The sequence below is a fragment of the Zeus faber genome (genome assembly GCF_960531495.2).
Source record: "Zeus faber genome assembly, chromosome: 14".
NCBI classification, from domain to species: Eukaryota; Metazoa; Chordata; class Actinopteri; order Zeiformes; family Zeidae; genus Zeus; species Zeus faber.
This window is the reverse complement of record NC_137200.1, coordinates 16,870,249-16,896,440: the sequence shown is the minus strand read 5'-3', so window position 1 is coordinate 16,896,440 and position 26,192 is coordinate 16,870,249. Positions and strand designations below refer to the sequence as shown.

At 41.8% G+C, this 26,192-nt stretch overlaps 3 protein-coding genes across 3 annotated transcripts in view; 2 read left to right on the top strand and 1 right to left on the bottom strand.

Annotated features, from left to right (window-relative positions):
• Nucleotides 1-7,075, top strand: part of LOC307239828 (calcium/calmodulin-dependent protein kinase type II subunit alpha) — a gene marked incomplete at its 5' end in the record, with an annotated part of 26,304 nt that extends 19,229 nt beyond the window's left edge. The window contains 4 exons of the mRNA XM_080013404.1: nt 2,486-2,561; nt 2,965-3,059; nt 3,415-3,643; nt 4,925-7,075. Coding sequence (XP_079869530.1) covers nt 2,486-2,561; nt 2,965-3,059; nt 3,415-3,643; nt 4,925-4,928 — 404 coding nt within the window. The 3' untranslated portion in view covers nt 4,929-7,075. The remainder of the gene's footprint in view (nt 1-2,485; nt 2,562-2,964; nt 3,060-3,414; nt 3,644-4,924) is intronic.
• A 1,904-nt stretch (nt 7,076-8,979) lies between these two features.
• On the top strand, nt 8,980-11,692 carry rps14 (ribosomal protein S14). The gene is made up of 5 exons (XM_080014372.1): nt 8,980-9,033; nt 9,691-9,842; nt 10,474-10,635; nt 10,715-10,791; nt 11,591-11,692. The coding sequence occupies exons 2-5, from the start codon at nt 9,694-9,696 to the stop codon at nt 11,656-11,658; spliced, it is 456 nt and encodes a 151-aa protein (XP_079870498.1). The 5' UTR covers nt 8,980-9,033; nt 9,691-9,693; the 3' UTR covers nt 11,659-11,692.
• A 9,392-nt stretch (nt 11,693-21,084) lies between these two features.
• On the bottom strand, nt 21,085-23,809 carry LOC307239875 (uncharacterized protein; the record flags this gene model as incomplete). The annotated part of the gene is made up of 7 exons (XM_080013454.1): nt 21,085-21,255; nt 21,349-21,409; nt 21,684-21,760; nt 21,896-21,947; nt 22,817-22,852; nt 22,968-23,101; nt 23,795-23,809. The coding sequence occupies 7 exons, from the start codon at nt 23,807-23,809 to the stop codon at nt 21,085-21,087; spliced, it is 546 nt and encodes a 181-aa protein (XP_079869580.1).
• Nucleotides 23,810-26,192: the final 2,383 nt, after the last annotated feature.

Genomic DNA, 26,192 nt, shown 5'->3' with positions numbered 1-26,192 from the left:
GAGGGTGCCTGTCACAATAATATATTTTCCATTTTTATCGGCTATGATGTTGGTGGAGGAAAACTGAATTCACTTGTTGATCAATATTGCCACCACTCTGGCTTTAGTGTTTAAATTAGAGTGAAACATTTGACTTACCCAGGGACACTGACGCTTACCACAGTATGATCTCTATTCCCTATGAGTTTTCTGTAGAAACACTATATCAGCAATAAGCCATTTTAAATGGGAAAAAACCTTTTACCTTTAAAAGGATTATCCAGCTAATACATTGAATAGATGAGCCGATATTTGTCTAGGCTGAATTGTTTGCCATTAAGGGTTTGGTCTAAGAGAAAAAGTCACAAAAAAAGTTCCGATCCTTCTGAGAGACGAGGAGAATCCAATAAAATAAATAAATAAACAAAGCAAAATAATAACAATACTGATAATAATTTGAATACCATGGTGGAAAAATGCACCTGTCTAAGGAATGCACTAAAATGTATTACTGACTGTAAGGAGACTCTGCATGGAATAATGCTGACCTGGGCCGTTGAACTGGACTGGAGTGGTGTCTGATTTTAGTGTACGAGTGTATGAGTCTTTGCTACCAAATATGTCCTATCCAAAAATACAATGGCTGTAAACAGATCCTCGTACTAAACCTTTAAAAACCCCGCCTGAGATGCGGAAACTCACTCCCAGCTTGAACGGGCGACACGAAGGCTGCGGGGATCCTCCTGCCTAAGTGAATAACACCCAGCGAGACTTCCTCCCGTCTGAGTCCTTAGTAATTCAAATTGCCACCACGAATACAACAAGTTGCTGTTGGCGAGGCCTCATTGTCCCCAATCCACATCGCTTCCCTGAACACCCCCATCCCCTCACACACAGATCCTCACCCCCACCCCACACCAAATGTCCGCATCCCCAATTGATGGAAACAGCAGTTTTAACACTTTGAAACATTGAGGGAACGAAAGCTGAACAAGTGGAACCGTGCAGAAGTCACATTTCCAAGCACTTGGGCACAATATGAACTGATATCAACTGACTGGAAACAACCCAGTGTCAATTTACAAGAAGAAAGTAAAATAAAATAAAGCCAATGATCAGAACAGAGTATCCTTTTACCTATCAGAAGTAGACTTCATCATAAAGTAGCCTTATTGAGGCGGGCAAATTACATTGTATTGTTTGTGGACCTCTCATTCATGGTGTTCTGTAGAAACACCATGAATTAAAACTAAGTAACGACAGGTTTATCTAAGCTGTGAACTGTCCAACACACCAGGAAACGGTGTTACGATGTAGTGCTGAAATCAGATGAACCGATATGAGTTGATACAGTCACCCCCACGATATTTTTTTGATGTACTAATCAACTTCGGCAGGCATGTGGATATCTTTCTCCACTCTGTATATGTCATTCAAAGCCGGGCTGGATAGAAGAGACCAAAGCGAACCCCATTGATTTCACGGAGCTGCCGTCGTACATCGCTAAGCGCTGCCCGGGCACGGGCTACCTTGGCTGTGTGGTCCGGGAACACAGAGTTGGTCTTTTAGCAGGGCAGAGACGGTAGTAGTGGAGGAACTCTTAGGGCCCTCGTGTACACCAAGCATCCTGATACTATAACAGCATGACCTGGACTCGAGATCCTCACATTTATTTTCCGATCTGGCAAATTCGGAAGTGATATTCTCGAGGTTAGCTTGCAGACAGACATACACCCGCTCCGTTTCTCCCACCCTGCCTTTCAAAGTGACAACCTCCACTTGCAACAAAGCCTGGTTGCTCGCTGACTCGCCCTTCACAGCCTGTAGTTCCACTTTAATAGATGCGAGATTATCCCCCAAAGCAAAGCTCTGCTTTAAAAAATTTGGCAATGTCTTCTCGCAAAGTCAAGAGCAGCTCAACTTTCAGGCCATCGACATCACCAAGGGGAGCCGTTAGGTCGGAAGACTGCTCTGGGCGGGTCGGCGAGGTACTCGAGAAATTCTGCGCAGAGCCATGCTGCATTTCTCTTTTGCGAGAGGTGTATATTTCTTTCAACTGCACGCAGCTATGCAAACCTTTTCCATAGAAGCACGAGATAAAACGACATATAAATGTTTTTGTGACGACTGCAATCAATTTAAATGTGTTTTATATGACTCTACGTTGTACCAGTGACCTAGAGCTGCGGTCGGATTTGCTTATTGCTCAAGGCCCGTTTTGAATACAAAGAACACACACACCGTTCAGCCGCAAAATTTAAACCAGCACTAATCACCACTAATATTGTGTAGCTCCTCCTCGTGCCGCCAAAACAGCTCTGACCCGCCGGGGCATGGATTTCTTAAACTTTTCAGACTGTTGAGCTTTTTTATGGTAATTGCCAGTAGAGAAATGCATCAATATGAAAGTGTATTTGGCACAATAAACAAAACTAATTCTGATTCTGATGTAAATTAAGTATCTCTCTATCTCTCTCTCTATCTCTCTCTCTCTCTCTCTCCACAGTGAGAAGACAGGATATTATTAAAGTTACCGAGCAGCTGATTGAGGCGATCAGCAATGGAGACTTCGAGAGCTATACGTGAGTCACCCCACCCTGTCACCCCGACCCCGACTCCACCCTCTAACCCCACCCTCCGTCGCCTCCCTCTGACCCAGCCCCCTCGTCCCACCCTCTGATCCCTAGCAATGGCAGCTAAACAGACACTAGCTGCTTGAGGCTTTATGATCATATGGGACTTGTAGCCCGTGAGTCTCCCTTTGTTACCCTAGGAAGCCTCAGAACCCCAGGCAAACCTATAGGGATCACAGAAACCCCTCAGGAATTGCTAGGGAACCCCTTGGGAACCATATGAACCCCCTTGGAACCCTCTAGGAAACTCTGAGAGACTGTAGGAACCCCTAAGGAATCCTTAAGTAGGCCCTGAGGAGCCCGTGGAATGCCTTCCTGAATTTTGCGTTGTTTTCTGTCCGTCATTTTGCAGGAAGATGTGCGACCCGGCGGTGACAGCGTTTGAACCAGAAGCTTTGGGGAATCTGGTGGAAGGATTGGACTTCCATCGCTTCTACTTTGAAAACTGTAAGAACAATACTACTAGATCACGTTCTACAGTGTTCTGTCTCTACATCCTACCGTGTTCTGTCGCTACATCCTACATCATACACTGTTCTCTCGCTGCCTCCTATAATGTTCCGTCTCGACATCCTACGGTGTTCTTTCCCTACATCATACAGTGTTGTCTCTATATCCTACATCCTACAGTGTTCCTACATCCTGTAGTGTTCTTATCTCTTACCTGTCTCTCTTATCTTATACATTTTTCTCTCACCACTTACCTGTCTCTCTCGTCTCTTATATTTCTCTCTTACTTGTCTCTCTCATCTCTTATGGGCCTCTCTTATCAGTCTCTCTCACCTCTCTAATCTACCCACAGTGTGGTCGAAGAACAGTAAACCGGTCCACACTACCATCTTGAATCCTCACATCCATCTCCTTGGTGACGACGCCGCCTGCATCGCTTACATCAGAGTCACTCAGTTCATCGACACTAACGGCGCGCCGCGAACTGTCCAATCAGAGGAGAGCAGGGTGTGGCACCGCCGCGATGGGAAGTGGCAGATTGTGCACTTCCACCGCTCGGGCCCCGCCTCCACCCTCAGCAAGTAAGAGCATCGCCTTGACATCAACATTAATTTAAGCTTAATCCTGAACCTTAACTTTAGCTACTTCTAAACTTCTACCATTAAGATCTGATAGCCCTCACCTTTAGCCACCACTAATCTCCCACCATTGAGAGGTGCTTACCTTAACTGCTGAACCTTAACTTCAACTACCCCCAATCTTCTACAAGTAAGAGGTGCTTACCCCTGAACCTTAACTTTAACCACCACTAATCGTCTACAAGTAAGACCTGCTTACCCCTGAACCTTACCTTTAACTACCTCTACTCTTCTACAATTAAGAGGTGCTTACCCCTGAACCTTAACTTCAACTACCCCCAATCTTCTACAAGTAATAGCTGCTTAACCCTGAACCTTAACTTCAATTACCCCTAATCTCCTACAAGTAAGATGTCCTTACCCCTGAACCTTAACTTTAACTACCCCTAATCTTATACAAGTAAGAGATACTTACCCCTGAGGTACCTACTCGGGGGGGGATGTCGGGGATGGTAGCTCAGGAGGTAGAGCTGGTAGTCTAGTAATCTAAAGGTTGCTGGTTTGATCCCAGGCTCCTCCTGCTAGCATGCTGTAGTGTCCTTGAGCAAGACACTTAACCCCTCATTGCTCCTGATGGCTGCGTCCGTCGGTGTTTGAATAATTGTAAGTCGCTTTGGATAAAAGCGTCTGCTAAATGTAATTTAATGTAATCTCCTACAAGTAAGAGGTGCTTATCCTTGAAGCTTAACTTCAACTACCCCTAATCTTCTACAATTAAGAGGTGCTTACCCCTGAACCTTAACTTTAACTACCCCTAGTCACCTCCAAGTAAGAGGTGCTTACCCCTGAACCTTAACTTTAACTACCCCTAATATCCTACAAGAAAGAGGCGCTTACCCCTGAACCATAACTTCAACGACCCCTAATGTTCTACAATTAAGAAGTGGTTTCTCCTTAACCTCATCTTTAGCCACCCAATCATCTTTTTTAAAGGCCTACACCGTAGTAACTGCGTAATAACACCATCAGTATCTGTGTAGTAACTGTAAACCAACACCCTTATAGATCTTAGTGACTGTTTGACACTAACACCCTTTGGACTTTTCATTCAATTCAGCCCAAATTCAAACAGAAATGTAAAGATCATTCTCTATGCCGATGACGTGCTACTATTTGTTTGCAAAACCTCCTGATTGATGCTGATACTCAGAAAGCTCTCAAAGCTCATATCGAATATCTAACGCGTAATATCGCTTTTCTCTTGCCCCGCCCTCTTTCCACCAGCTAGCCTATCATGTGCAGCATCCAGCACTCGGCGGTGCATCTGTCTCCATGACGACTGAGTTGATTGACAGCTCGGCTCCGGTTTTTTGACACGGCGGGAAGGAAGGGCAGAGAGAAACCGACCAATCAGCGGCTGAGCTCCTCCTCTCCGCCCTCTGATTGGTCCACTGCTGGGACTGCTGGCTTAGGCCACGACCCCTTTCCTCTGCATTGTAACTAGGCAACAGCTGTAAACATCATGGCTTCCATATCGTCACATTGTACGGAATGTAAGGGTTCTATCGTATAGCAGTCTTGTTGAAAATAATATTTATATATAATATATGTATAAAATAATATAATATACAATATATATATAATATTATTTATCTGTGGAATACAAAATGGCTGCTCGCTGCTCTTCATTTCATCCTTCCTTGAAATGCGTTCTTCCTTCTCCAGCACATTGTTGTTCTTTTTCCTTTCCCTTCATTTTCTTTCTTTCCGTCTATTTAAAGGTTTTCTATCCTCAGCTCTTCTTCCTTATTGTATTTTTACTGCGCTCAGTACACGCTAGTGTTGCTATAGATTATTATTATTATGGATTATTATTATTAGATGATCATGATGTGGGGATGGTTTTGTCTAAACTGAGCTGTGACTGGACGTCTGATCTCCCAGGCTCTGAATCTTTTCTCAAGTCTGGTTGCACTGGAACCAGCTAGTTAACCGCAACCAGCTAGTTATGCAGCGGAATTCAGTGTGATTTCTTTGGTTTTTGGTGGGATTCTTTTGGAATTATTATTATTTTTTTTTTCGTGACGTCAGTGTTCTGAACGTCACTGCGAAACACTGCAGCCTATTCACTAATTACTTCTAATTACTATCAGACTTTGTTCTTTGGATTAGTTAGTTAGTTAGTTAGTTAGTTAGTTAGTTAGTTAGTTAGTTAGTTAGTTAGTTAGTTAGTTAGTTAGTTAGTTAGTTAGTTAGTTAGTTAGTTTAGTTTAGTTTAGTTTAGTTATTCTGTACCAGCTGATTTTGATCTTGATGGCTTTAATGCATGCTTGACTTTGTGCTTTGCATATCAGTGCCATGACAGTTGGAGGTTCAGCTTCTTCTTTACATGACATTAGCATGGTGTTAGCATGATGTTAGCATGATGTTAGCATGTTCCAAAAAAACAAACAAACAAACAAAAAAAAAAAAACCTTCAGGGGGAAATTGTGTGTAACTTTTTGAACTTGTCTTCGAGGTTTTTTCAGCGTTTTCACCGGAGCTGGAGGAATGTACAACTTTGTAAGAGCAGATTCTTATCAACGATCAATATTTGTAACCCAGCCTTTGTATTTCAGGCGCTTTTTAATGTTTACTCAAAGTGTTATTAACCATGTATATACTAGAAATGATCAAGGTATTTCAGATGATTATGGTTATCATTATTGTTATTGTTATTATTATTACTACTGGTTGTTATTTTTCACTGGTGTGTAAGGGCCAAGATGAATGTTTTTGCTACGATCAGTGCCATTTTACAGCTCTGTTGCTGCCGTAGTGCCCTTTGGCAATGCACAGTGTGTGTGTGTGTGTGTGTGTGTGTGTGTGTGTGTGTGTGTATGTGTGTGTGTGTGTGTGTGTGTGTGTGTGTGTGTGTGTGTGTGTGTGTGTGTGTGTGTGCGCGTGTGTGTGTCTGTGTGTGTGTGCGTGTGCGTGTGAGATTTTACACGTTGAATTGGTGTTGAGTCTCATGAACGTACGAACAACATTTAGCAAAAAGGTTTTAATAGTGTTTCGTAGAGTAACAAGCGTAAGGTTTTAACGTAGTTTACCAAAGTTCCTCTCCTCCCGGACGTCGACGAGCCTCACTTGCTTCTCAGTCGAAGCCAACACGTGCCGCTAGCGACGGACGCTAGCTTCTGAGGCTAGCGTCCGTTCCAAACCCCTGCGAGATGATGGGATGCTAGCGCTGGCGCTGTCTGGGCGCCGAGGTTTCCCTTCTTCTGGATGTCGTCAGTGGTGCATGCAGGTGTGTAACGGGCTTCAAGTGACGTGTGGTTTTTTTTAAAGATTATTTTGTTTTTCCCGGTGGAAGGAATGTGGTACTGCAGTTTAATACTCGGAATCGTCTCTATCGTCTCTAACGTGTTCATGCAAATAAAGAGCTGCTTTGAATCAAGTCTGTGGCCAGTTGTGAAAAAATAAATAAAAAATACACGTCACACTGTGTTTATACATACGTCTCTGTAGTGAAATCGTCGGGCAAATCATCCGGACGCGAGTATCACGACTTGTTCCCTTCCTCTGAAGTTCAGTTGGAGTTGGAGTTTGAGGCTTGCCAATCGTGAGAAGCGAGAGAATAGTTATGTCACGACGCACGGATCAGACGTTTGGGAAGGGGAACTTGAGCGCCAGCAGCCTCCTGTGGTGAGTCTTTTCTCCCAGCGACGTCTGAGGCGCCTTCTTCTTGGGCGGAGCCTCTGGGTGCTGCGCTCCGTGAGGCCAGCAGGGGGCAGAGCCCCAGATGCACCTGCTTCGAATGGAAGTCACTCACTCACTCTTATTCATCATGGAGTTGTCCATCACGTTTGGCACAAAGAGTTTAATTACATAGCACCTATATACCGTATATAGATTCTATGTGCTATTAACGCTGTGTAATGTATTTATAGGTAGACATATAGATGATATGTAATGTACATACACTGTAGGTATCTATGTATATGTGCTACAGATATAGGTAAACATAGAGGTGCTGTGTAATGTACATACACTGTAGGTATCTATATATGTGTATGTGCTCTAGATATACTGTAGGTATACATATAGGTGCTATGTAATGTACATACACTGTAGGTATCTATATATGTATACAGTATGTGCTATAGATATAGGTATACATATAGGTGCTATGTAATGTACATACACTGCAGGTATATATGTATACGTGCACTCCTGTACTCCAATAGGCTCAGGTGAGGGTCCTTTCTCTCGGCTGTAAAAATGCATACAGACACACTGAGCACTTTTAGGAACACCTGTACACCTGATCGTGTGGCAGCAGTGCAATGGGTCAACAGTCCAGGCTGGTGGCGGTGGCGTAATGGTGTAATGGTGTAATGGTGTGGGGGATTCATTTCTTGGCACACTTTGTGGCCGTTAACACCAATCAATCATCACTTGTGTCCATTACGCACATTTTAGTATTTGTGGTATTTTTAGAGCTCATTGTGCGTAATCACCCGGTGTCATGACATTTCACTGCATGTGTGTATGACCGTATGTATATGTATTAATGTAAGTGTACTACTTTCTTGAACTTGAACTTGAACTGGAACTTGAACGTCACAGCCTATTGGAGTATTGTTGCTGACCATGTGCCGTCCCTTTATGGCCACACCCATCTTCTAAAGGCTACTTCCAGCATGATAATGCACCATGTCACAAAGCAAAACTCGTCTCAAAGTGGTTTCCTGAACCTGACGATGAGTTGATGTTCTTCAGTTTCCTTCCCAGTCAGCGGATCTGAAGCCACCCTTTGGGATGTGATAGAACGGGAGATCCGCAGCATCATTGTGGAGCTGACAAATCTGATGAATTGCGTGACACAGTCATGTCAACATGGAGCAGAATCTCAACGGAATGTTTACAACATCTTGTGGAATCAATGCCAAGAGTAACTGAGGCTGTTTTGAGTACTCAGTATTAGTAAAGTGTACTTTATAAAGTGCTCAGTGCGTGCGTGTGTGTGTGTGTGTCCTTAAATCTCCATATTGCAATGGAAAATTAATTCAAGAGCAAGAGTTTGCATTACATTACATTTCACTGCATATATGTATGAAAGTATGTATATGTATGTGACAAATAAAAAAAATCTTGAATCTTGAGTTTAATGAAAAGTTGTGATAAAAAGAAAATATATACACGGCATAATAAAAATAACAAATTAAAAACTGAATAATAATTAAAAAACGAAAGTAAAAACCAGAATAATAACAATAAACGGAATATTTAAAATGTATATATATATTCAAAATTAGCGCTAGCGTGGCGGCGGAGCGCTTTAAGTGCGACACCGGAAGCGGAAGCCCTTTCCTTTTCCTGTTTCTGCTTCGAGGAGACACAGACCCGAGGTGAGCCCAGTTCTCCATCCGACAGAAATCACCTTTCAAAGTTGTTAATCCGTCGCGAAATCCGACTCGAACCGCGACGAGGCGCATCACGCCGCCCGGGAAGCGTGACATGTGTGAGCCCCGGGGCTTTGACGGGCGGCCCGAGCCCCGGCGTCGCCGGCCGGGCGAGGCCGCGGCGCGTCGGCGGAAAGCTGCGCGTGTAGCGCGGAGGAAGTGGAATAAACGTTGACTGTTGTGTTCCCTTCCCCGGGTGTGTGATAAGCTCCGTGGCAACTGGAATATTAAATGTATGAACACGCTGCTGAGCTGCACAACTTATCTCGTGCTGTTTTCGCTTGGCCCTGGAATAAAACGCTGAGCTGGATACAGGCCAGAGTATCCGTCCTGTTGTTCAACTACGGTGGCTAGTACAGTGTTTTAGTATACACTAGTTGCTGTACTTGTCCACTTAGCCCTGTAACCCGGCGGCCATGCTTTTATAAACTCTTAAGGTCTACGTCCACAATGTAAGAAGCAACGTGACCTCAGCTTCACAGATAACTCCCCGTTTACAGACTGATCCCAGGCGAGGCTTATCTGTCCGGACTGATGCTGAGCTGCTAACCTTGTGTCTACAGACTGATGCTGAGCTAGCTGTGTGTGTGTGTGTGTTTACAGACCATGGCCCCACGCAAAGGCAAAGAGAAGAAGGAGGAGCAGGTGATCAGCCTGGGTCCCCAGGTGGCTGAAGGCGAGAACGTCTTCGGCGTCTGTCACATCTTTGCTTCCTTCAATGACACCTTTGTCCACGTCACCGACCTCTCCGGAAAGTAAGGCGCCGAACGCGTTGACTCGCAAAATACGAAAGTGCACGTATTGGCCGGCGAGATGGCGGTAATACTGGTCTAATAAGTACGTGATCCCGCGTGTCGTAGTGTCTGTCGACCGCTGTGAAAATGTTTACATTTCTACTGACAGAAGTTGATAATGGAGCTCGCTGGTACCTCGTGTGTTGCAGGATCAAAATTACACAGGTGTGCGTATTCAGAACCACCGGCGTGAGCAAGTTTAACCCTGAAGTGAAAACTATTAAGGAATGTTGAAGGGTTGACTCGATTAAAATTTGGCTCTTGATGATCTATTAAGTAAAGAGTTGTAACGCACAGTGGTGGAGGGGGGACTTTCTGAACCGTGAGCTACAAGAAGTGACACTGTCGGTTATTTGTTGCGGTGGAATTCAGAGTAAATCGGTCACTAAAATTTGAATTGACACATCGACTTAACTCTAGATCAGTGTTTATTTTCAGTTTGCCACGGTGACTGAATCTAAAAGGTGTGTTCGCTATGAGTGAATCGTTTGTCTTGTGTCTATAGCTACTAAGTGACCACGGCTCTTAACGGCTTGAGTCAGAAATGTGTGTATGAGGGAGTATTGATGTGTGTACTTGCGTGTGTCCCCAGAGAGACGATCTGCCGTGTGACCGGCGGGATGAAGGTGAAGGCAGACAGGGACGAGTCGTCTCCCTACGCCGCCATGTTGGCAGCGCAGGACGTGGCACAGCGTTGCAAAGAGCTGGGTATCACCGCCCTGCACATCAAGCTGAGGGCCACCGGGGGCAACAGGTGAGGGGGTGGGTGGATGGAGGATGGTGTGAAGGGAGGTGAAGTGATGTAACTGAAGACAATTGAACTGTTTCCTCAGGACGAAGACACCAGGACCTGGAGCTCAGTCTGCACTCAGAGCTCTGGCCAGATCTGGGATGAAGATCGGACGCATCGGTGAGTAGCACTGTAGTCGCACTTAACGGTGTAGTCACAGGGATTTTTGGGTGGTGTTGGGGCCTCAGTGTGATTGAAACGCTGCTAGTCCCCTTGTTTAATTTTTCCAAATCATAACGTAATGTTTTAGTTTCTCGAACGTTTTCTCTCGCATCGCTGCCTGCGTCCCTCATCTCCCTGCTACACCAACAAAGCATGAACGTTAACTGTCTGAACGCTGGAAACAAGATGGCAGGGAAATGGAAATTCAGTCCGGTGTGGTTGGGACACTTAAAATAGTTGATGACAGCAAGATTAATATTTGATATATAGATAATAGACACTTATCTCGCTCATATGTGATTCAATAAAGATAACATTGAAAAAAAATGGTTCTTGAAAAGGCCCTTAAATGTAATTTTTTTTTTTAAATGTCAGGATGAACCCTGGTTTGTGGTTTTAAATTGTGACAATGAAAGGATTCCTTTGAGAATTATGTTCACAATTCTTTAATTGTTCTGAAGTCTTGCTGTCGTTCATCGTTCCTGAGTCCTGCCTCACTCGGCGTGTCCCACCAATTCAGTGACTCAACTGAGTTAGTTGACTATTGTGTCAGTCTGTGTTTATTGTGCATAATCTCTGGGTGCGTTGCAATGACATTTCACTGCATATATGTATGAATGTGTGTGTATGAGAAACATGTTGAATGGCTCGTCAGAAACACTATGAAAAGACTCGTGTTTAGATGTTGCGTTTGATGTCATCGGAGTCCATCTGACAGGAGACTAGATTGACTGACGGAATGTTTTCTCTCTTTCAGAGGATGTGACTCCCATCCCATCAGACTCCACTCGCAGGAAGGGAGGACGCCGCGGTCGACGTCTGTGAAAATGTTTTTCATTCAATAAAACGTCAAACTCCACTTTTCTCTGGCTTTCTTGAAACATTAAGATCAAACTTTATTCAACTTGAAAAATATTTAGAATAAGACGAGACTGTTCATCCCAATGAATACAGAAATTTAAAGAGCTTGGTAATCCTACAAAAGAACTATAGTAATATAGTATAGTTTGCTTTAGTACTATGCTATTGAAAGTGAGATGTATAAAAAAAATCACTTTCATAGTACTATGGCACACTACCTCACTAAACAGTGCTATAGCGCACAATTTCATTAGTATTGTACTATAGCACACAATACTTCATTTTATATATAATGAAGTATTGTGTGCTATAGTACTATATTAATAGAATGCAGTGCGCTATAGCACTATATAATGAGGTACAGTGTGCGATAGCCTCCGCTGCCCGTTTACCCAGCGTGCACTGCTGCTCGATGTGGCAATGTGTTTTGATCGTTTGATTTCTAATATCAAATTCATTGACCTTTTTTATTTACTTTCATTATTGTGAGTTTCATTCCAATTCTACCTGGTTCAAATTAATCTCGAAGATAAATGCATTTCACTTTGAAGACATTTTCACGGAACATTTTAATTGGTGCCATGCAAATAAAAGGCGTTTAGCGAACAAAGAATTATTGGGAGGGAAACTGGGGAGGTCCCTAGGGAACTAAATAACCTTGGAACCGCCGGTCGGAACGCTCATGTGCCGACGGTCAAAGCAGGTGTTCCGTGTTGTTTTCACTCTATAAACTTTTACTTATTTCAGCTTTGCAGTCCACCAAAATCTTGTTTCTGAACAGATTTGAGGTCGAAAATGTGCGAATGCAGTTGCTGAATCTTGACTCATTAGATCTACAAGACGTCATTTAAACCTTTGCTCCGGCATTCATAAGGCAGGGGCGCGCAGGGAATCTTTGCATAATTTAAATTACGATGGGAAATTAAATACATCTGCAATAAAACTATTTTTATTGGTTTTCATTTCGATTGGCACAGTGGTCCATGGGCCGGTCGCTGGCCAGGCTTCCGTCACCTTCAGGCTGTTGTGTGAGTAGGAGCTAAAACAAAAAGTCCCTCTAACAACGATGGTTCCTAGTTCCTGCAGTGCGGACACATATCGGGAGGGTACCTCCAAAACTTAGGGCTCCGGACTGTAAACATCCAGTCGCATCTTGCTACCATTTTTGGAGGGAATGCTACTAAATGCTCGCGACTTTGGTTTGATGCCCGAGCTGCTGGTTGAAATCTGCCCTGCGGTGCTCCGAAAGCACCCCGAGTGCCTTCACTAACATTACGGTTTCAGACAAGAGGGGAGTCGTCAACGTTTTCACTACTCGAAAAGGACCGGTTCATACAAAGTTATTTGTTAATGTGTAAGATGTGAACATGACGTGAAAAAGAACAAACTGCTTTAGATAATACAAAATAAAAAAATCGAATAGCACCGATCTTCAAAAAAATTAAAAATTCTTTAAATTATTTTTTGCTGTTCAAGCTCTACACCACTTTGTGACTTTCCCCTAAATAAAACAGCACACTGTTATTCCTGTAAATTGTCTGTTACCAAATCATTTATCAGTAACACAGTTAAAATGGAGAAAAATATGCGCGTGTCGCAGTGTATGCAGAAAATTTTGGGCTGGTGCTCCGGCAATTTTCAGTAGGGAGCACCGGCGCAGCTAGTGGAAAAGGTTACCCTGGAGCCCTCCGATAGAATACAGGAAGTACTGATTCAGGAGCAAATAAAATGTATTTTATTTCATAAGGGACATCCCACAATGCATTGCTCTCCCAGATACTGTTGTTGGGCAGGGTCATCAAGGTGATTCATCCTCGGAGGCGGGGAGGGGGTGCTTTCCCTCTCCAGATGCAGTGGAGAGTGACGAGGATGAGTAGAAGTGTAGGGAAGGACGATCCCTCCGTCTATAACCTGGAACAACAACCACGAGACATAAGGTAAGATACTACAAGGTGAGTTAAGATATGGTAAGATGAGTGTTAGTATTCAGGGCGTGGCGGTCCTGGGGGTTTACCAGTTGTTGCAGCTCCCCCGGTTTGTGTTGGGAACCTGTTAAACAGCAGGTGGAGCAGCCGTTCCATTGCCCTGGTGAGCTTGTTTTAGAGAAAGATAAGATAAGGCTGGAGGTGTCACAGCAGCAAAAAACAGAACATTCAAGAAAGAAGTAAAATCAAATAGCGTTATGCTAACTAGTAGCCCAATGAGGGCAGATGGCGCTAGACTTAAGTAAGTACGAGTAATAGTATAAAGCATTGTATGTAATATATTGTGTGAAGTATAATCATAGTATAATATAGTATGTCATATAGCAGCAGTATATAGCATAGTACGTAGTATTGCATATAGCAGTAACCTGCTCTGTTTGACACCACCTACCTGGTGCAGGGGACGGGGCAATTCCTGCAGTTGCTCCAGCTGCTACTGCGGTGGGTTGAGCGCTGACTGCTGCTCCCCTGAGTGGGCACAGAATCACAGTTTAATGCGTTTCTCCCCACCATGTGAACCTCCAGCCCTCCAAGATGGTGAAGGAGAAGTGCGTCTCTCTTCTTACATTTGAGAGCTGACTTCCTCTTCCTCTGAGTCTGCATCAAGTTCCATCCCAGGCAGACTTTCAAAGAACCTTCTGAGAGCAGTTTCGTTCTGGGTCTTCATCAAGAACATTGCTCTGGAAAAAATAACATCCATCAGAAGATCCTCCACCAGTTGACCCTCCACCACTTGAGCCCCCACCATCCCTCCAAGATGGAGGTGAAGGAGAAGAACGACTCTTTTCTTACATTTTAGAGTTGAGTTGGTGCTCTTCTGACTCCGACTGTGGCAGAGCATCTGGAATGACAGACTAGGTGAATACCACCAGAGGAACCAAACCAATACTTTTCATATATATATAATTTTATATTGTAATTATATATATATTATTATATAACTTCTGCATTAGTGTCAATATGTATGTATCGTGACAAGGACCCCAAACTTAGAGCCAGAGTCGTGAAGAAGCATGGCACCAAGACGTTCGCAGCAGATACTTTAAGTTCTGGAAATTGTGAGGTGGGGCCCTCAGGCTTGTTGTTCCAGCACATCCCCACAGATGCTCCGTCGGTCGAGACATTCATCAGACCAGGCCACCTTCTTCCATGGTCCAGTTCTGATGCCCACGTGGCCATTGTAGGCACTTTCGGAGTTGGACAGGGGTCAGCATAGACACTCTGACCAGTCCCGGCTACGGAAGTGTTCTGACACAATTTGTTCTACAGTAGTTCTTCTGTGGGATCGGAATAGACGGGCTAGACTTTGCTCCCAACGCGCATCAATGAGCCTTGGGCGCCCATGACCTTGTTGCCGGTTCACCGGTTGTCCTTCCCTGGACCACTTTTAGTAAGTACTAACCACTAACATACCAGGAACAGCCCACAAGACCTGCCGTTTTGGAGATGCTCTGACCCAGTCGTCTAGCCATCACAATTTTGCCTTTGTCAAAGTGGCTCAGATCCTTAAGTTGCCCATTTTTCCTGCTTTCAACAAATCAATCTCAAGAGCTGACTGTTCACTTGATGCCTCATATATCCCACCCCTCGACAGGTGCCATTGGAATGAGATGATTGATGTTATTCACTTCACCTGTCAGTGGTTTTAAAGTTGTGGCTGATCGGTGTATATAGGAGGTGTTGTGTTGCTACTTACCGAGCACTGAAGACAGGACAAGTCCAATGGCCAAAACTAGAAGAGATTGGCAAAAGATCAAACCATCTCCAGCTTATCTTATTCCATGTCATTTAATCTCAGGTTCAGTCTGAGTTAAGCATCTCAAATCGAGATGACAAGAAGAGTACTCACCGGCGATCAGGGAGACCTTGAGAGTTGCCATGTTCTCCTGGTTCTAATGGTTCTCCTGGTGTCTGGTAGAAGGTTCGTTCTGAAAGTCCCGACTCAGATGTCGCTTTTTATACCTTCCTGGAGATCCTGGTTCCCCCAGGTGTTTGGGTTCCATCAGCATATCGTTTGGTGGCGTACCAGTTTGAAGGCCTGCTGGCACCCCCCAACCCCCCCAGGGTGAGCTAAACCTGATCCACCTCCTGGAAAGTTCTCCTCACGCTGTTTACCAAGGTGTGCAGTGGAATACACCGCAGGGACTAAAACATCTGACACTGAGGTCCTTCGCCTGGAACCTGAAAAATAACCTGAAACTTGATTACACTGAAACAAACTATTTTAATAAACAGAAGCTTTATGAATACGCTGAAACAAACTTAATTAATGAACTGAAACTTTATTAATACACAAACTATATTAATACACTGAGACTTTGTTCATATCCTGAAATGTTAATACACTGAAACGTTATCAATACACTGAAATGTTATCAATACACTGCGGGGCGAATTCATAGAATGGATGGCGGCCGCTAATAGCACCATCAATTGCGCCCGCTATCTGCGTCGCCTCAACGTTCAATTCACAAAATATATAGCGCAAATGAAATGAAAGCGCAAGCATGTCGATAAAGTTTTCATTTACATGAATAAAATGTTTGTATATTTAAAATTTTACTTAAACTCTAGTTCCCACTGAATCTTAATATCACAATGTAGAATTGATGACTGTTCATTTAATATATTTTAATCTACCACAAAGTTCATTTTTTCTCTGCCAGCCGGATGCAGCAGCCTTTCGGGCACAGAAGCTGAGCTGAGCTGCTGTGGAGCTGTCCATGGTCCTATGAGGTTCGATGCCATCTGTGGTTCCGTGCCAGTTTTGACCACTTTATCGCTGTTTCCTCTAACTTTGTTGTTTTTTCGATGTCTTTTGACTTTAATGGAAGTTATGGGACTATTTTTGTCAATGTTTAACGCCTTTTCAAACAATACATTTTTCACAGCTTAAACAAGTTGCTTTTGGAGTGTGTTTTGAAAACAACCACAGACTGCCACCGGTCAAGGCATCGCTACCCGGCCGCCATTTTTACGTTTATTCACGGGTGAATCAACATCTTGGTCAAAGTTGAATCACTGTTGAATTTTGTTTTGATTTTGAAAGGTGAATCAACACTGATATTGCAACGTTGTTTCAACGTCTTTAGACGACAGATTATCAATTGTTTCCTTTTCATTCTATACTGTACACAATTGTGCATTCAATTATTTTATAACCTAGTTTACAATTGGATCATCATATGGCAATACCGACTGAATCGGTGATTTACATATTCCATGTTTTTAATGCATTGTTCAAGTTTTGATAGGCAACTTGCTTTGCATAACTTAAGATACTACTATCATTACATACATACATACTACCATATATGCACAAAAAATAAACACCTCTAAATAACTCCATGGTAAAGCCTGAATGTGATCAGATGAGATTCAGTGGAAAAAGATATTGGCACCTTCCTGAATGAGGGAAAGCAGCTGTTACAATTTATCTTCCATAGATGGAAAGACTTCCAAACTGTTCTATCTGTAGTGCAGTAGCGGGATATTACAGTCTATGGGAAAAAAGCACTAGTTATGTGTATGTAAAGCATGAACAAACAAAGAAGTTCCACTCCAGGCAATTATTAATTCAATGCAAAAATTCTGTGTGAAAACATACAACTAAATGCTTACCACCCCTCCTCTCCCCGTGAATGCCTGAAGGTTGTTAAAACAAAGTTTTAAACTGTTTAACACCAACACTAGAAACAGACACATATGAAATTACATAACTTATCTGTTATTGGTGCAATACTTGGATCTGCAGAGGACACTTTTTCTCTCTTGGATAGTGTGATAAGTTCAAAAGTTATGAAGTTATTTTTATTGTATTTTATTCTATATATTTTTATCTTATTCTATAAGTATTCAACCTACTGTATTACGTTTTAGGAGTCAGTTAGTCGGTCTATTAGAAAGGAATTCTTTACTTTTATTTCTTTTTCTACTAGGACATATTGTGTGCTATCACCGGGTGCGTTGCATTACATTTCACTGCATATATGTATGAAAGTATGTATATGTATGTGACAAATAAAAATCTTGAATCTTGAATCTTGAATTGAAGTAATGATAGACTGCCAACCAACTGACGTAGGGTGCTCTTCCCATACTGCTTGTCAAATTTGGACCATATTCTACTCACTGCACCCCAAAAGAGGCCAAACAAGAAAAAAGAGGCAAAAAAAGTGAATTAAAGACAGCCATTAACTTTATTTATGTTGAGGTTACATCACTGATAGGAAATTACAATTTGGGACTAATTGGAGAAACTTCCTGTCATTTGGATGATCATAAATAGATAGGTACTTTATTAATCCCCAAGGGGAAATTAAGATATTACAGCAGCTCACACCCAAACAACAAAATAAAGTGACAAAATAATATAATACACATCTGAAACGTTATAAACCGATCAGCCACAACATTAAAACCACCACCAATAACCACTAATATTGTGTAGCTCCCCCTCATGTCACCAAAAAAGCTCTGACCCGTGGAGGCATGGACTCCACAAGACCTCTGAAGGTGTCCTGTGGTATCTGGCACCAAGACGTTAGCAGCAGATCCTTTAAGTCCTGGAAGTTGTGAGGTGGGGCCCCCATGGATCGAGCTTGTTGTTCCAGCACATCTCACAAATGCTCCATCGGATCGGACCCTGACACCGCCCATCCACATGATGTAGAAGAAAACATGATTCATCAGACCAGGCCACCTTCTTCCATTGCTTCATGGTCCAATTCTGACGCTCACGTGCCCATTGTCGGCACTTTCAGTGGTGGACAGGGATCAGCATGGACACTCTGACCTGTCTGCGGCTAAGCAGCCCCATATGCAGCAAGCTGTGATACACTGTGCTCTGACACCTTTCTATCATAGTAGCATCAACTTTTTCAGACATTAGTGCTCCAGTAGCTCTTCTGTGGTATGGGACCAGACAGGCTAGACTTCGCTCCCAATGCACATCAGTGAGTCTTGGGAGTCTATGACCCTGTTGCCGGTTCAACAGTTGTCCTTCCTTGGACCCCTTTTGGTAGGTACTAACCACTGCATACTCCACAAAACCTACCGTTTTGACCCAGTCGTCTAGCCATCACAATTTAGCCCTTATCAAAGTCATTCAGATCCTTACGCTTGCCCATTTTTCCTGCTTCCAACACATCAACTTCAAGTACTGACTGGACTACTGCGGTCACTTGATGCCTAATATAACCTACCCCTTGACAGGTGCCATTGGAATGAGATGATAATGTTATTCACTTCACCTGTCAGTGGCTTTAATGTTGTGGCTGATAAGTGTATACCATAAGAAACAGTCCAGAATGATTTAACATCCCCCAGCCTGACACTGATCACCCCAGTTGAGCAGCTGGAGGAGGAGTTGTACAGTCTGATTGTGGCAGACAGTAGATCTACTGTAGCAATCCTTAGTGTAACGTGGTTGAAATAATTATCACAATTATATAATTTAAAAACAATTAATCATAATTAAGTCCATCTATTCTCACCGTGAGCGTTGCGTGGTGTAGACTGACACGACACTATTCGTAAACAAAATGAACGAGATGAGATTTACAGTAAGATGCTTGATGACGTTATCATATTATTTACTATAAATGTACAGATTCCTATTGAGAATGTCCAGTTTGACCGTGTCCAGTGTCTGGAGTGGACCGAGTCACTCTGTACTCGTTCGACGTTGCCAAACTATCGCTTTACGTGTATATTTATGTACCTTCTTAACTGGTAGATGTCTGTGGATCTGTTCAATTGATATTTTACCTCTGTGGTCCACAATACTTTGCCGGATAAATGAAAAAAATACAATAAAAAGTAGTCCTCATAAACTCGTGACCGCGTCGAGTACAATTCACTGGAATGTGGGAATGAGTAATGCACTTTGTATTTTGGAAAAATAGAAGCTGTGCAACGGTAATTACTCACAGAAATACCACAACATTTTTTGTATTTCATGGAAACATAAGTTACTGACAATGTAACCCAAGGAAAAAAGTCCAAGGAATTGGATGATGATGTCACAAAGTGCCCCGCTCCACAAACTCATCTCACTCCCTCATCCGACCAGTAGCAGAAAACGTTCTGCTACTTTCGGTAAAATGTAATGTTTTTTTTTACTAATTCCTGCTCCAAATGGAGATCGATATGGATCAAACTTGTATCATAAGATGTCTGAGACGTCCTGGTTCCAGCGAGACCTCAACCATGTCTGTGGGTTCAGCGATTGTTGCGGGACACTTTTTGCCTCAAAAAAGCCAAGGAGAAAAATAGGAATAAAAATCTGAGCAAATACAATGCGGGCTGGACCCCAAAATATAATTTAATTAATCTACAGATCACAGGAAAGTCTGGGCGTGAAATCCTTGGAAATGTGGGGTCGGCCACTAGCGCCAAACAATTTCCCCTTTTTTCAAATGCCAGTGTTGACAGGTAGCTCTGATCGCGCAGGGAGCGGAGGAACTGCTGCCTTTTATTTTATTTTATTTCTTTGCCACAGTTACCACCAGGTCTCTGCAGACGGTAATAATTTCACTCTAACTTGGAATGGCTATTAGCGCCGGTGCTTATGAATTGGACGTTTTTTGCGACAAGTCTCATTTGCATAGAAAGGGGCCAATTTTGCACCAAATGTATGAATAATACCAAAGTTAAATATGTGCAAATAGCACTGGCGCACCGAGAGGCTATTTGCGTGGCAGGGCAGTTAGCAGTGCATTGCACCGTTTGAGGATGCTTTTTGAATTCGACGCGCGCTTTTTCTGTTATTTGCACCGGTTGAGAGGCTGCAAATGCCGCACAATCGCTTTGTGAATTCGCCCGTCAAACTTTATTAATGTTTAGTTAATGAAATCCTTGTTTTTCATTCAATAAAACATCAAACTCCCCTTTCCTCTGGCTTCCTTGAAACTCTAAAATCAAACTTTATTCAACATCAACGATATTTACGATAAGACGACACCGTTGATCCCTGAAGAATACAGAAAATGAAAATGTAGGCTTGGTAATACTACTAATTAAGTAGTGTTATACTAATATAGTATAGTTTGCTATAGTACTATACTAAATAAGTATAGTGTACTATAGTACCATCCAAATGGAAATTACTGCGTTATACTACTATACAAATGAAGTATGGTGTTTTAAACTGTACTACTTACCAAAACATGCACTACTGCTCGAGGTGCCAAAGTGTTGTTGTCATTTAATGTCTAATATGATCAAATCCATGCAAATGTTATTTTGAATTTCATGTCAATTCAAACTGGTTCAAATATGTCGAAAAGAGAAATACATTTTACGTCAGAGACATTTTCAACAACCAAATGAATTTGGTACCATGCAAATTAAGGTGATAGAATACAGGAAGTACTGATGCAGGAGTGAATACAATTTCTTTATTTCATAAGAGACAACCCACAAGGCACTGCTCTCCCAGATACTGTCGTTGGGCAGGATCATCAAGGTGAATCATCCTGGGAGGCGGGGAGGGGGTGTTTTCCCTCTCCAGATGCAGTGGAGTGTCATGAGGATGATTAGAAGTGTAGAGAAGGAAGATCTGTCCGTCCATAACCTGGAACAACAACCACGAGACACAAGGTAAGCTACTGCAAGGTGAGTTAAGATATGGTAAGATAAGGGTTAGTATTCAGGGCGTGGGGTTTACCAGTTGTTGCAGCTCCCTGGCTTTGTGTTGGGAACCTTTTATAAAGGTGGAGCAGGCCCTCCTTTTGAGATAAAGTTAAGATAGGGCTCGAGGTGTCACAGCAGCAAAAAACAGTACATTCTAAAAAAATCAAATAGGGTTATACTATTTAGTAGCCCAAGGAGTGCAGGTGGCACTATACTAAAGTAAATATGAGTAGTAGTATAGTATATAGCATTGTATATAATATATTGTGTGAAGTATAATCAGAATATAGTATGTCATATAGCAGCAGTATATAGCATAGTACTGAGTATTGCATATAGCAGTAAACTGCCCTGTTTGACACCACCTACCTGGTGTAGGGGACGGGGCAATTCCTGCAGTTGCTCCAGCTGCTACTGCGGTGGGTTGAGCAGTGACTGCTGCTCCCCTGAGTGGGCACAGAATCACAGTTTAAAGAGTTGCTCCCCACCACCTGACCCTCCACCACGTGAACCTACACCGCATGAACCTCCCACCATCCCTCCAAGATGGCGGTGAAGGAGAAGAACGACTCTTTTCTTACACATGAGTGTCGTGCTCTTCGGAGTCGTCTGACACCGACTGAGGCAGCGCATCTGGAATGATAGGACTAGGTGAGGACCACCAGAGAAACCAAACCAATACTTTTCATATTTCTATACATACAAACACACAGTATAGAGTATATATATACACACAATTATATATATATATATATATATATATACACACACACACACACACACACACACACACACACAGTGCTGTGCAAATGTTTTGGGCACTTCAGATGTTTAACAACAACATTACTTTCAGACGGTAATTTTCTAACTTCTGCATTAGTGTCAATATGTATGTATCGTGACAAGGATCCCAAACTTAGAGCCAGAGTCATAAAGAAGCATGGTCAGTGAAAAGAAGAACAAGGTGTCCTGCACCAGACGGTACGGCCTCCACAGAGCCCTGATCTGAACTCCACTCAGTCTGGGATTACATGAAGAGACGAAAGCGATTGAGACCGGAGCCTAAATCTGTAGAAGGACTGTGGCAAGTTCTCCATGATGCTTAGAACAACCTACCTACTGAGTACCTTCACATACTGTGGACAAGTGGACAGAGGGGAATTGGTGCTGTTTCTAAGGCGAAGGGTGGTCACACCAAATATTGATTTGATTAAGGTTCTCTCTGTTTACCACACTTTGTATGTCGTTAATTGATTACAAACCTTTCATGGCATTATATTTGAAAGGGTCCTCACATTACAGCATTATTTGATAAGTGCCTTAAACTTTTGCACAGTACAGTATACTGTATATATACATTATAATGTACATATACATTGTAATGTATATATACATTATAATCTTTAGGTCTATACAATATAATGTATATATACAGTATACTGTGTATATACAGAATACTATATATATAAACAGTATAGAGGAGGTGTTGTGTTGCTACTTACCGAGCACTGAAGACAGGACAAGTCCAATGGCCAAAACTAGAAGAGATCGGCAAAAGATCAAACCATCTCCATCCTTATTATTCCATACCATTTCATCTCAGGTTCAGTTGGAGTCAAGCATCTCAAATCGAAATGAAGCAAGAGTACTCACCGGCGATCAGGGAGACCTTGAAGGTTGTCATGTTCTCCTGGTTCTTCTGGTTCTTCTGGATTCCTGGTGTCTGGTAGAAGGTTCGTTCTGAAAGTCCCGACCCAGATGTCGCTTTTTATACGTTCCTGGAGATCCTGGTTCCCCCAGGTGTTTGGATTCCATCAGCATATCGTTTGGTGGTGTCCCAGTTTGCCCCCTTAGGCTGAGCCACGCCCAATCCGCCTTAGAAGTCCTCCTCACGCTATTTGCCAAGATGTACAAGATAAAAAGTAAAAGTTGTCCTTGACACTGAGGTCCTTCACCGGAAACCTGAAGGATAACCTGGAACTTTATATTAATGAACGGAAAGTTTATTGATATACCGAATCAAACTTTATTGACAAACTGAAACTTTATTCATATCCTGAAATACAATTTATTAATGAACCAAAACTTTATTCATATATTGACTCTTTATAAATACATTGAAACTATATTAATAGACTGAAATAAATTGTATTCATAAACTAAATCTTTGTTAAAACACTGCAACTTTATTAATAAACTGAAACTGTGTTTATATACTGAAACTTTCCAAATTCACTGAAAATTTTTTAATAAACTAAAACCTTTGTTAATACACATAAACTGTATTAATACAGAGACTTTAATGCAGAGACTTTATTAATAACCTGAAATTTTGCTAATACACTGCCTTCCGGCAAAAATAATATTTATTCAGAAAAAATATATATATTTATTCGGAAATGACCGACAGAGAATTAATATTTATTCAGAAAAAACAAACAACTGGAGCCAAAGGGATTTCCTGCCCTGAATATTCCCACTTTCAAGTAAGACATTTTCACCAAAACAAATACTTAAAACTTCAAATGACATACCATGCATCATATTATATAACAGTAAATACCATATAACAGTACATAGAATATTTATTGTATAATGGTAAATGCAATAATTCCGTAAATATGTAAATATGATATAACAGTAGATTTCATATCACAATACATTTTTTGTATGTAAAATTTGAGCGTCCTTCCCTCTGTCTCCATTTTCTGTTATTTCTGACTTAATTGAAGACAAGATAAGGTCAAATAAGGCTTTATTAAAGAATCACATAACAAATATCCAGATTGAATAATCCAGGCTGTGTAAAACAGATTAAAACCTTCATGTGTTGCCACAGTAGATAAGGTTCTTAATTGAGATGACATTGTTTACACAGAGGGGAATACATAATTCCATGAACTGTTAGTGTGAGTATTAACCGTGGCCTCTTTTAAGAAAGGTTCCAGTCCGATGACGGGTTGGAGCTGCGTCTCTTGTTCTTACATCACTCTGTCTTTTCTGTTTTTTTCAGTTGACACGTGAATAAAGCAGCTGCGTGTGTTTATTTGTTTACTCTCCCTAATGGTCAGCGGCTGACAACTATGTTGGAGGCGTGCCTCGCCGTAATTAAAATTTAAATGTGTGCTGTTCCTAAAATTAGCCTAATTTATTGTTTTTTTAAAATCGGGCCTACCCGTCAATTTCACAAATTTGATGGTTATTGAATTTTCAACTAAGGCTATTAAGCTACTTCGTTTTGAGAACTTATTAAAGTTGGAACGTTTCATACGTGAAGAAAACTGGCGTTACACTGAGAACACAGTCACTTTGTGACATCATGAACCAACGCTATATAAATCCACGGTTCGTTGCTGAGTGGTCGTAAAAATCTAAAAACTCTTAACTCGTGCTATATTGCACAGAATCCGGAGAGCAGTAATACGTATCTAACACGACTAAACTGGACCCTGTGTGTTGCAGCTCTAGACAGACAGCTTGAGCCAGGGCTCTGTTTAAAGGAAACTCTGGAAACTTTAACTTGTGCTGTGTTTAAAAAAAAAAAAAACGGAAACTATAATGGTGCAAATAAGACATTTTTCCGCACCACAGGAAGTTCTTAGAACCATCGGAGGAACCAAACTTTTCCTTTGTGTCCGCGCTACGTCATCCAGGAATGTACGTAATTCCTAAGACACTTCCTCAGGGATATTTAAACTAAACGCCAGAAGGGCAACATGCAGTGACGTAAGTGCATGTTGATTGGTCTTGACATAAGTTCACAGTGTTTGTAACTTTTGTAACTTGTGCTGCGTTTCACAGAACTAGGAAAACTGTAATACGTGCCTAAAACTAAATATGTCCAACCCGGCTAAAAGTATATGGTACACAACAAGCTCGTAAGCTACGAACACGGTTGAGGTCTCGTATAAACCGGTATGTCACAAGCCATCTCGTGGTTTAAATTTCATTCAGATCGATCCACATAGGGATCCACATAGCGGATATTAATGAAAAACCAAACAAATATGATCCCAAATATTCAGCTGGTCTTGCTAAACTGACAACACGTAAACAAAATGAATGAGATGAGACTTACAGTTAAAACGCTTTATGACATCATCATATTATGTATGATAAATTGACAGGTTTTGATTTGAAGTATTCCTACAAAAATGTAGGAATACTTCAAATATTGCTGACAAGCACTCAAGATTAAATTAATTTCATTTAAAAATGATGTTACTATAGTCAATGAATCTGACAATCCTAACATCCTATTCCTACCTTTGACAATATATCAACAAATTTAACTTTGTTTAAAATGTAACATTTCGCATTCAAATTTGAATTTTAAAATACATAAAGCCAAAGCAATGAGTGACCCTTGTGAAACGAAATCCATTGTGTCTGATCGTAACTGCTTCTTCAGAGCGTAATCATTTTCAAGTAGAGGAATCGAAGGAAACCCCAGGGGAATTAAGACTTATGATAGCGAAACACATGAAAGAAAACTACAATTTGTACAGTCATTATTTGAGACATGACTGGTTATCTGTTGAAAATTATTTACAAATATCACAAATGAAATATCTTGAAAGTTGGGCGACTGAACTTGACATACAAGCAGCAGCAAATGTACGAGGTGTACATATATTCACATATAGTCAAAACAAATGGTTGAAATATTTCACATCAGAGAACCAATTTCAAATGGAAAGTGGAATTTACTTGAAAGATACGCCATTATGAAGTTATTACATGTGTACTGTTTGCAGTATATAATACAATTTGCAGGAAGTTGCAGCCCCTCGGACCACGAAGACACGTAGGTCATATTCAAATACCAGCATCGGAGCCTTAACAGAGAATGAGGTTGAATCGTGTTTTCAGTGATGC